This window comes from Nerophis lumbriciformis, linkage group LG12 (genome assembly GCF_033978685.3).
Source record: "Nerophis lumbriciformis linkage group LG12, RoL_Nlum_v2.1, whole genome shotgun sequence".
Lineage (NCBI taxonomy): Eukaryota > Metazoa > Chordata > Actinopteri > Syngnathiformes > Syngnathidae > Nerophis > Nerophis lumbriciformis.
Genome location: NC_084559.2, coordinates 18188827 through 18201852, shown reverse-complemented (window position 1 = coordinate 18201852; position 13026 = coordinate 18188827). Strand labels below are relative to the sequence as shown.

General features: G+C 37.4%; 1 protein-coding gene across 2 annotated transcripts in view; it reads right to left on the bottom strand.

The window, feature by feature from the left end:
* LOC133623076 (BICD family-like cargo adapter 1) overlaps nucleotides 1-10372 on the bottom strand; it is a 47826-nt gene extending 37454 nt beyond the window's left edge. For both annotated transcript variants that reach the window (XM_061986027.2, XM_061986028.2), the window contains exons 1-2: nucleotides 10004-10372; nucleotides 3782-3997 (exon numbers count right to left, since the gene is read on the bottom strand). In XM_061986027.2, the coding sequence (XP_061842011.1) occupies nucleotides 3782-3997; nucleotides 10004-10372 (585 nt within the window). The remainder of the gene's footprint in view (nucleotides 1-3781; nucleotides 3998-10003) is intronic.
* Between the last annotated feature and the right edge of the window lie 2654 nt (nucleotides 10373-13026).

Here is a 13026-nt window from a genome sequence, read left to right as displayed (position 1 = left end):
TTAACAATACTGCTTTTTAACCATTTCTTCAGTATTTTCTGTGTAAGCCAGTGGTTCTTAACCTGCGTTCGATCGAACCCTAGGGGTTCGGTGAGTCGGGCTCAGGGGTTCGGCGGAGGTCAAGACACACCTGACTCATCGTGTAAATAAAAACTTCTCCCTATTGGCGTATTACGGATACGGCAACAGCAGAAGTCAGACTGATTTGCAGGTGTGTAATTTGTTGTGAGTTTATGCACTGTGTTGGTTTTGTTCTTTGAACAAGGTGATGTTCATGCACGGTTCATTTTGTGCACCAGTAATAAAACATGGTAACACTTTAGTATGGGGAACATATTCACCATTAATTAGTTGCTTATTAACATGCAAATTAGTAACATATTGGCTCTTAACTAGTCATTATTAAAAAAGTACTTATTATGCATTATTTTGCATGGCCTTATTATAACCCTAACCCTAACCAAATAACTCTAAATTAAGTCTTTGTTACTTAGAATATGTTCCCCATACTAAAGTGTTACCAAAAACATTTAACTTTGTCTTGAATTTGAAAAATAAAATTTTATTTTTCACTTAAGAAGGGTTCGGTGAATGCCCATATGAAACTGGTGGGGTTCGGTACCTCCAACAAGGTTAAGAACCACTGGTGTAATTACAGAATACAGTAACAAGAAGTTGTAAGTGCAAAAATTCTGAATCGATCAATTCTGTGCACAGACAACAAATCTTTGTGTGGACATCCAGCCCTTGTTTTCCAGGCAAGAACGTTTCTTTCCACCAGAACCTCCTCTGTTTTTAGGTCACCTCTGTAGTGCTGTGCAAGTTTGTATACACTGCTGTCATCTGTGCAACCTTTCCCTGTTTGCAAGTTGCCTGCTAGCTTGTCCATGCAACAACACTCCTTATGTGTTTGGGACCTGTCATGCTTACCGTATTTTTCGGAGTATAAGTCGCTCCGGAGTATAAGTCGCACTGGCCGAAAATACACAATAAAGAAGAAAAAAAACATATATAAGTCGCACTGGAGTATAATTCGCATTTTTTTGGGAAATTTATTTGATAAAACCCAACACCAAAAGTAGACATTTGAAAGGCAATTTAAAATAAATAAAGAATAGTGAACAACAGGCTGAATAAGTGTACGTTATATGAGGCATAAATAACCAACTGAGAACGTGCCTGGTATGTTAACGTAACATATTATGGTAAGAGTCATTCAAATAACTATAACATATAGAACATGCTATACGTTTACCAAACAATCTGTCACTCCTAATCCCATGAAATCTTATACGTCTAGTCTCTTACGTGAATGAGCTACCGTATTTTTCGGAGTATAAGTCGCACCTGCCGAAAATGCATAATAAAGAAGGAAAAAAACATATATAAATCGCACTATGAAACGCCAAACTATGAAAAAAACTGCGACTTATAGTCCAAAAAATACGGTAATATTATTTGATATTTTACGGTAATGTGTTAATAATTTCACACATAAGTGACTTATGTGTGAAATTATTAACACATTACCGTAAAATAAAAAATAATATTATTTCGCTCATAGCTACTTATGATAAGTCGCTCCTGAGTATAAGTCGCACCCCCGGCCAAACTATGACAAAAACTGCGACTTATAGTCCAAAAAATACGGTACTAAAGATGACTAAAGATTTCTTACACTTACACTTTTAATATTATTTGATATTTTGCGGTAATGTGTTAATAATTTCACACATAAGTGACTTATGTGTTAATAATTTCACACATAAGTGACTTATGTGTGAAATTATTAACACATTACCGTAAAATAAAAAATAATATTATTTAGCTCATAGCGACTTATGATAAGTCGCTCCTGAGTATAAGTCGCACCCCCGGCCAAACTATGAAAAAAACTGCGACTTATAGTCCGACAAATACGGTACTAAAGATGACTAAAGTTTTCTTACACTTACACTTTTAATATTATTTGATATTTTATGGTAATGTGTTAATAATTTCACACATAAGTGACTGATATGTGAAATTATTAACACATTACCGTAAAATAAAAAATGATATTATTTAGCTCATAGCAACTTATGATAAGTCGCTCCTGAGTATAAGTCGCACCCCCGGCCAAACTATGACAAAAACTGCGACTTATAGTCCGAAAAATACGGTACTAAAGATGACCAAAGTTTTCTTACACTTACACTTTTAATATTATTTGATATTTTGCGGTAATGTGTTAATAATTTCACACATAAGTGACTTATGTGTGAAATTATTAACACATTTTGTTAATAATTTCACACATAAGTGACTTATGTGTGAAATTATTAACACATTACCGTAAAATATCAAATAATATTATTTAGCTCATAGCGACTTATGATAAGTCGCTCCTGAGTATAAGTCGCACCCCCGGCCAAACTATGAAAAAACTGCGACTTATAGTCCAACAAATACGGTACTAAAGATGACTAAAGTTTTCTTACACTTACACTTTTAATATTATTTGATATTGTATGGTAATGTGTTAATAATTTCACACATAAGTGACTGATGTGTGAAATTATTAACACATTACCGTAAAATATCAAATAATATTATTTAGCTCATAGCGACTTATGATAAGTCGCTCCGGAGTATAAGTCGCACCCCCGGCCAAACTATGACAAAAACTGCGACTTATAGTCCAAAAAATACGGTACTAAAGATGACTAAAGTTTTCTTACACTTACACTTTTAATATTATTTGATATTTTGCGGTAATGTGTTAATAATTTCATACATAAGTGACTTATGTGTGAAATTATTAACACATTACCGTAAAATATCAAATAATATTATTTAGCTCATAGCGACTTATGATAAGTCGCTCCTGAGTATAAGTCGCACCTCCGGCCAAACTATGACAAAAACTGCGACTTATAGTCCGAAAAATACGGTACTAAAGATGACTAAAGTTTTCTTACACTTACACTTTTAATATTATTTGATATTTTACGGTAATGTGTTAATAATTTCACACATAAGTGACTTATGTGTGAAATAAATAATTTCACACATAAGTGACTTATGTGTGAAATTATTAACACATTACCGTAAAATATTAAAAAAAAAAAAATTTTTAGCTCATAGCGACTTATGATAAGTCGCTCCTGAGTATAAGTCGCACCCCCGGCCAAACTATGACAAAAACTGCGACTTATAGTCCGAAAAATACGGTACTAAAGATGACTAAAGTTTTCTTACACTTACACTTTTAACCATTTAGATGTATTCAGTGTTTGTTGTGTAATTCGCAAGCATCACTGGAACCTCCTAAAGGCTAAGCCCCTCCCTTTTCTTCAAGCTTAGTGACGCCCCTGGCGGGTTCCACTGTATTTACTCATTTTGTTAACAAATTAATCTCATCTGAGACCTGTGATTCATAATCATTTCTATGCAATATCTGTCAATATGCAGAGTGGTATTGCATAAGCGTGCAGACCAATCACTTTAAATTATTCATCATAATCTTCTAAGGCACACCTTTCACAAAAAAATGACGGCGCATCACTTGGCTGAGCAGCTTCTATCGGCTGGGCAGACCTGACCTGACTACCGATCAGAACGAAATACACACATGAATATTTTCCTTTGCATGGATTTCTATGTGTCGTGGAAGAGAACTTTAAGAAGCATTAATGACCATGTGACTCAAAGCCTAAACTAAATCGTCCATGCAGATTGGTTCAGGAGGCCTGAAGCAGCATATCTGAAGCACACACACACACACACACCGCTTCCTCACCCTTCGAAGTTGGTCCCGCAATCTATGGTTCTGTTCTGACAGTTCACTGATGGCCTTGGTTTTGTCCCTGTCGGTTTCTCTCAACTGGACCTGGTGTCGCTCCAGATCTCCTTGCAGCTGCTGAACGTCGCTCTCCAACTCGGCCACGCGACTCTCCCACACCCCCTCTCGACTTTCCAGACGCCAACGCAACTCATGCTTCTCCTGCTCCAAGTGCTTCGGGAGAAGAGAAGTGGTACAGAATTAGATATTACATCAGCAGTTGTCCCATTTTAAAATCTGTGTAAAGTAGGGGATGAGACGGTTTACGGAAAATATTCTAACTGTTGGCTTGACCTGACACAGTTTGGAGCGAATTTGTTATTCACAACATGGGGACGATGTGGGGACTCGGATTCCAATCCGTCCCCCTCACTTTTCCAACAGAGGATTAATGTTCCATTATTTAGATGAATTTTACATTGCAGAGTCCTAGAGGCTGTGACTGTAGAGGTCTACTATGACAGTAACACAACTGAAATAAAGAATAACAATTCAATGATGTGAGAGCCATGTCATCCCACAACTTGTGGACAATGTGAGATACAGCCACTGAAGCACATTCGATTGTTTTATTAACTACCGTATTTTTCGGACTATAAGTCGCTCCGGAGTATAAGTCGCACCGGCCGAAAATGCAGAATAAAGAAGGAAAAAAACATATATAAGTCGCACTGGAGTATAAGTCGCATTTTTTGGGGGAAATTTATTTGATAAAACCCAACACCAAGAATAGACATTTCAAAAGCAATTTAAAATAAATAAAGAATAGTGAACAACAGGCTGAATAAGTACGTTATATGAGGCATAAATAACCAACTGAGAACGTGCCTGGTATGTTAACGTAACATATTATGGTAAGAGTCATTCAAATAACTATAACATATAGAACATGCTATACGTTTACCAAACAATCTGTCACTCCCAATCGCTAAATCCCATGAAATCTTATACGTCTAGTCCAGGGGTCGGCAACCTTCAGCATACAAAGAGCCATTGGAGCCCATTTCCCCCCAAATAAAACCCACCGAGAGCCACGAACTCTGTTAGATTCCTAAAATGACGATAACACCACTTATAGTTTCCTTACACTTGTGTTATAGGACTTATGAAAATAAACACTTATTTGATGTATTTCTGGGTATAACGAAGCAAATTATCAAATTATTTTGAACATTAGAAAAAAATACACTGTTCCTTCCCTTATTAATGAATAAAAAAATTAAAATCAACTCATTCCAATGTTCTGAAGGCATACGACTGCGGCATATTCATTTGACTAAAAATTTAAAACAACTACCTAGTCATCAATAAAAACAGCAAATTAATAAAAATGTAAATAAATAAAATTTTTCTCTTTTTTGATCTGTCCATTGCTAGGGGTTGACCGCTAACAACAATACAATTGCATGGCAGCAAGAGATGTCGCATAAGGGCTGTGACATACATTTCCATCGACAATATATTAAAATGTGTTTTATTTTCATATGACAAGATCCCAGAATTCTCCAAAATAACAACTGTTAAATTAAAATAAACTAAATAAAATGAAATATAATAAATCAAGTAACCATTATTTGTTGAAATTCGGTTTCAAAGCCAAAGGGAGCCACGGCGGAGGCATGAAAGAGCCGCATGCGGCTCCAGAGCCGCGGGTTGCAGACCCCTGGTCTAGTCTCTTACGTGAATGAGCTAAATAATATTATTTGATATTTTACGGTAATGTGTTAATAATTTGAGTATAAGTCGCACCCCCGGCCAAACTATGAAAAAAATTGCGACTTATTGTCCGAAAAATACGGTAATGCTTGTCACCCTCACTTGGTAACAGGTACTTCCTTTTAAAAGGCACACACTCACCAACGCGTATCTCACAAAACCTCTCAACGTTATACACTTTATTACTTCAGAATTATTATTCCTATTACTTACTTTTGCTACTTCTCAGACATGGCAAAAACGCATCAATATTTTCCCCATGTTTACGTTGTTTTTGTTTATGTTTAAACCAAGAAAACTAGTGCTAATATAGCTTACGCTTCATTTTATGTGCCTATAAAGATTGTACATTACATTTTTTTGTGTACACTAATTCAAGGTTTAGAGCAGACTCGGGGGCTGCATTGGGGTAAAACAATTTGGCCGGGGGCCCGGCTGTGTATGTGTGTGTGTGTGTGTATATATATATATATATATATATATACATATATACACACACATTTGTATATATACACATGTTGCCATCCAAGCGACGTCTTTTTCATGGACGCCCCTGCTTATTTCAGCAAGACAATGCCAAGCCACATTCTGCACGTGTTACAACAGCGTGGCTTCATATTAAAAGAGTGCGGTTACTAGACTGGCCTGCCTGTAGTCCAGACCTGTCTCCCATTGAAAATGTGTGGCCCATTATGAAGCCTGAAATACGACAACAGAGACCCCCGGACTGTTGAACAACTTAAGCTGTACATCAAGCAAGAATGGGAAAGGATGCCACCTGAAAAGCTTAAAAAATGTGTCTCCTCAGTTCCCAAACATTTACTAATTGTTGTTAAAAGGAAAGGCCATGTAACACAGTGGTAAATATATATATATATACATACATACAATATATATACCGGTATATATATATATATATATATATATATATATATATATATATATATATATATATGAATCGCAGGTCTCAGATGAGATTAATTTATTAATTATATATATATATATATATATATATATATATATATAAAACTATATATATATATTCCTCGCGCACTAATTGACTGAAAGAGTGCGCACTTGATATCACGTTATCGATGGAAAAATGCATTTTTAGACGATATGATTTAGGAGAAATCGAGAGTAACAAGCGGTAGAAAATGGATTAGAAAAGACAGACTTAAAAAAATAATAATTGTAGTTTGAGTTAGAGCTTTAGAGGTATTTTTCAGTTTTATTTTATAGAGTTAGATAAATGGTAATGGTGAATTATTGGCATATTTTGGTATACTGGTGTGTTGAAAAAGAACAATGTACACCGAAACGAATCAAAAACGGTGTCAAGTTCTGAAACATGGATTTTGTGAACCGTTCCATCCTAGCGTAAACTACTGTTGTTCTATTAGGTGCTTTCGGGCATTGACTCGATCGCAATTGGACTGTTTGTTTGCAACTTGTTGTTTTATGAGACATTTCACCTCTCACACAGGCAGGCTTTTTCAATGAATACTCAAAGACTAGATCAGTTACAGCCAGACTGGACTAGTCAGACTAGAGCTATCATATACAGTCTTTGAGCATGAGATGATTAATTAAGCCTGCTCAAATGAGAGGTGTATTGTCAAGCCAGACCGGACTAGTCAGACTAAAGCTGTCCTATCAGTTCATGCTCAAAGACGAGATTGGACAGCTCGATTCTGACTCGTCCAGTCTAGCAGTGCTATGTCGTCTTTGAGCATGAAGCCTGCTTAGATATATGGCAAAGTGTCTTCTAAGACAACCTGAACATGTTTGTGATTGATTCATTGCCCTGGCTGAATATACAATGAGAAAGTTCAGACATATTTTACTCCAACTGCTTTACGGCTCTGTACCTATTTTTGATAGCTTTGAGCATTTGGTGGCAAAGCAAGAGAACCCCAAACAGTGTCAACAAAACAAGTTAAAACCCAAGACAACATCAATGAGTCTGATTTTGGAAAGCAGCTTAAATCTCTGAGCTTCACAAGGAGGATGAATATGGATGGAAGGGCTGAACAGATGTACAGTAGATTCAGAAGGTTGTGCACGGTGAGCCGATTAGTCTGCTGTTTTTTCCCCCCTCAGACCACATGTTGGCTAGTGTAAAGGATTTAAAAAAATAAGAACAAAAGCAATACAGCGTTTATTCTAAACATCATGCTGGGCAAGAGTTGTTTGCCATCTCGAACTGGAAAAACAACCAACACATTTACTGAGTGTATGCTTGTGGAAACTTTGCTGTCGTTTTTGTTCTTATATACTCAAATAAGTTGAACAAACGGAGTTAAAGTCGACATCTGTAAGTGTCCAAAGTGCGGCCCAGGCGGCATTTTCAGCCTGCAGCTTGTTTTTGTCCCCCTGGCTCTAGACATACTATAAAAAATAAAATGAGTTCATTATCAATGAGATATATTTTTAAGAATATTATGTTAATTAGCTTTGTTCTTACAACACAAAGCTAAGGTGTATACGTTTTGTTCAGATATCTTAGCATATATCAACCTACATTGTTTTGGTTTTAGCACCTTTTAATGTACAAAATATAACAAACTGGTAATTTTTTTGTAATGCGACCCTCACTGTTGGAACACCCATGGTCTATACTCGAAAAAGATCCCCACATGAGCAGGACTGTTACATTTAATCTACCTGTGCAGTCCGATCAAGTTGTCTTTACTACTTCCAAACCCTGTTTCCATATGAGTTGGGAAATTGTGTTAGATGTAAATATAAACGGAATACAATGATTTACAAATTATTTTCAACCCATATTCAGTTGAATGCACTACAAAGACAACATATTTGATGTTCAAACTCATAAACTTTATTTTTTTTTTTGCAAATAATAATTAACTTAGAATTTCATGACTGCAACACGTGCCAAAGTAGTTGGGAAAGGGCATGTTCACCACTGTGTTACATGGCTTTTCCTTTTAACAAGACTCAATAAACGTTTGGGAACTGAGGAAACTAATTGTTGAAGCTTTGAAAGTGGAATTCTTTCCCATTCTTGTTTTATGTAGAGCTTCAGTCGTTCAACAGTCCGGGGTCTCCGCGGTCGTATTTTACGCTTCATAATGCGCCACACATTTTCGATGGGAGACAAGTCTGGATTGCAGGCGGGCCAGGAAAGTACCCGCACTCTTTTTGTACGAAGCCACGCTGTTGTAGCACGTGCTGAATGTGGCTTGGCATTGTCTTGCTGAAATAAGCAGGGGCGTCCATGAAAAAGACGGCGCTTAGATGGCCATGTTGATGTAACACGTGGCTTGGCATTTTCTTGCTGAAATAAGCAGGGGCGTCCATGGTAACGTTGCTTGGATGGCAGCATATGTTGTTCCAAAACTTGTATGTACCTTTCAGCATTAATGGTGCCTTCACAGATGTGTAAGTTACCCATGTCTTAGGCACTAATGCACCCCCATACCATCACAGATGCTGGCTTTTGAACTCTGCGTCGATAACAGTCTGGATGGTTCGCTTCCCCTTAGGTCCGGATGACACGATGTCGAATATTTCCAAAAACAATTTGAAATGTGGACTTGTCAGACCACAGAACACTTTTCCACTTTGCATGAGTCCATCTTAGGTGATCTTGAGCCCAGAGAAGCCGGCGGCGTTTCTGGATGTTGTTGATAAATGGCTTTCGCTTTGCATAGTAGAGCTTTAACTTGCACTTACAGATGTAGCGACGAACTGTATTTAGTGACAGTGGTTTTCTGAAGTGTTCCTGAGCCCATGTGGTGATATCCTTTAGAGATTGATGTCGGTTTTTGATACAGTGCCGTCTGAGGGATCGAAGGTCACGGTCATTCAATGTTGGTTTCCGGCCATGCCGCTTACGTGGAGTGATTTCTCCAGATTCTCTGAACCTTATGATGATATTATGGACCGTAGATGTTGAAATCCCTAAATTTCTTGCAATTACACTTTGAGAAACGTTGTTCTTAAACTGCTTGACTATTTGCTCACGCAGTTGTGGACAAAGGGGTGTACCTCGCCCCATCCTTTCTTGTGAAAGACTGAGCATTTTTTGGGAAGCTGTTTTTATACCCAATCATGGCACCCACCTGTTCCCAATTAGCCTGCACACCTGTGGGATGTTCCAAATAAGTGTTTGATGAGCATTCCTCAACTTTATCAGTATTTATTGCCACTTTTCCCAACCTCTTTGTCACGTGTTGCTGGCATCAAATGCTAAAGTTAATGATTATTTGCAAAAAAAAAAAAAGTTTATCAGTTTGAACATCAAATATGTTGTCTTTGTAGCATATTCAACTGGATATGGGTTGAAAATTATTTGCAAATCATTGTATTCCGTTTATATTTACATCTTACACAATTTCCCAACTCGTATGGAAACGGGGTTTGTACAAAGAGGTCATTGCAAACTATGCTTACAGTAAGAACAGAATGAGATTATTAGAACGTCGGTGGTTTGTTTACCTCTAATTTGTCGTTGAGATCTTTGTGCATTTTCTCATATTGCTTGCTCAAGTCTTGGTTCCTTTCCAACAAAGCTTTGCCGAGTTTGGCAGCCAGGAGCAAATCTTTCTCCTTTTGGCGAAAGAGGGACCGCAAGTCTGCGTTGTGGACCACCGGGAGCTCTTCCTCCTCACCCGGCTTCTCCCCCAGCATGGCCAGCTCCTCCTCCAGCGCCACGCCGAGGCCTCCGGAGCCGGCGTGAAGCATCGGGCGGCCGCCGGGCTGGTGGCTCGCCGGGCTGTGGCGCTGCTCCATGGTGTCGCTGTCCAGCTCCAGTGGTGCTGGACTCACACCTCCGGGCGTGTTCAGGTCGAGGCAGAACGCAGACATCACCGGTGGAAGGTGGCTGCTTTTACGCCGGATGAACCCACCCAGCTCGGACTGGGTTGGGCTGACTAGACCGGCTTGTCACGGAATATTCATTCATCCTCCCGGCCTCTCTAACGACGTCCCTCGCTCGTCGTTCAGTGCAGTGTGGCTGTGAGCGAATGAAAAGGAGTGTTATTATCCGAGTAGAATCCACACGGTGTGCTGGTCAGCGGCCATCCCGTCGCAGTGTCCTTCCGGCGGCTCCATTTCTGCCCGCTGCTACTCAGGAGACGTCAGTCTGAAGGGAAGATGAGCGCGATCCCGCTGCATGGCCAGTCGCCTGCCGTGCTTTATTGCGCGCTCCCGCCCCGCCGATGACGTCACCAGCAACCTGTTTCCAGAGGCCATCCCATTGGCTGAGAGGCATCGCGCCATAGTTTTGGTGTTTTCTGCACAGATGTGTGACCGAAGCTAATGGGCAGGAGACGTGGTTCAAGTCCACTCTCAACAGAGAACAAGTGGAAGAAAAAGGTCGAAAGGCATGCTTATCGGTGAAATTGAAAATATTTTAAAAAAAAATTATTTCATTATATTCAATCTATTATTTACTACATTTATTTACTCAAAACCTACTAACAAAATGGTGGCCTGTTTGTCTTGTTAAGGATATAATTGTATCTTATCAATATCAACACACAAACACAAGCAAGAATGGGAAATTATATATATATATATATATATATATATATATATATATATATATATATATATATATATATATATATATATACATATATATATATATATATATATATATATATATATATATATATACTGTATATATATGTGTGTGTGTGTGTGTGTGTGTGTGTATATATATATGTGTGTGTGTGTATATATATATATATATATATATATATATATATATATATATATACAGGGGCGTCGAAAAGGGGGGGTAAAGGAGACGGATTCTAGGGGCCCATGATGGAGGGGGGCCCAGAGAGGCCCCTAATAATAATGAAATTATAATACAGAAAAAATAATGACACTGTGTTGGGGGCCCTGTAAAGATTCTTTTCATGGGGCCCAAAGTCCCTAGCGGCGCCCCTGTATATATATATATATATATATATATATATATATATATATATATATATATATATATATATATATATATATATATATACACATATATATATATATATATATATATATATATATATATATATATATATATATATATATATATATATATGTGTGTATATATATATATATATATACACATATATATATATATATATATATTTATGTATATATATATATATGTATGTATATATGTATGTATGTATATGTATATATGTGTGTGTGGGTGTGTGTGTGTATATATATATATATATATATATATATATATATATATATATATATATATATATATATATATATATATATATACATACACACACATTAATAATTAATGATTTTTTTAAATCTGTCCTTTCTAATCCATTTTGTACCGCTTGTTACTCTTGGTGTCTCCTAAATCATATTGTCTAAAAATGCATTTTTCCATCGATAACGTGATATCAAGAGCGCACTCTTTCAGTCAATTAGTGCGCGAGGAATATATATGTACATATATATATGCAGTATATATATATGTATATATATATATATATATATATATATATATATATATATATATATGTAAAACCCGAAACCAGTGAAGTTGACAAGTTGTGTAAATGATAAATAAAAACAGTATACAATGATTTGCAAATCCTTTTCAACTTATATTCAATTGAATAGACTGTAAAGACAAGATATTTAATCTTACAACTGAGAAAAATATTTTTTTTTTGCAAATAATCATTAACTTAGAATTCAATGTCAGCAACACATTGCAAAAAAGGTGTTACAGGGGCCACTGTGTTACATGGCCTTTCCTTTTAACAACACTCAGTAAAAGTTTGGGAAATGAGGAGACACATTTTTAAGCTTTTCAGGTGGAATTATTTCCCATTCTTGCTTGATGTACAGTTTAAGTTGTTCAACAGTCTCCCTTCTGCTATTTTAGGCTTCATAATGCGCCACACAGTTTCAATGGGAGACAGGTCTGGACTACAGGCAGGCCAGTCTAGTACCCACACTCTTGCTATGAAGCCACGCTGTTGTAACACGTGCAGAATGTGGCTTGGCATTGTCTTGCTGAAATAAGCAGGGGCGTCCATGAAAAAGACGTTGCTTGGATGGCAACATATGTTGCTCCAAAACCTGTATGTACCTTTCAGCATTAATGGTGCCTTCACAGATGTGTAAGTTACCCATGTCTTGGGCACTAATACACCCCCATACCATCACAGATGCTGGCTTTTGAACTTTGTGCCTATAACAGTCTTTTCCTCTTTGGTCTGGAGGACACAACGCACACAGTTTCCAAAAACAATTTGAAATGTGGACTCGTCAGACCACAGAACACTTTCCCACTTTGCATCAGTCCATCTTAGATGAGCTTGGGCCCAGCGAAGTCGGCGGCGTTTCTGGGTGTTGTTGATAAATGGCTTTGGCTTTGCATAGTAGAGTTTTAACCTGCACTTACAGATGTCGCGACCAACTGTAGTTACTGACAGTGGTTTTCTGAAGTGTTCCTGAGCACATGTGGTGATATCCTTTAC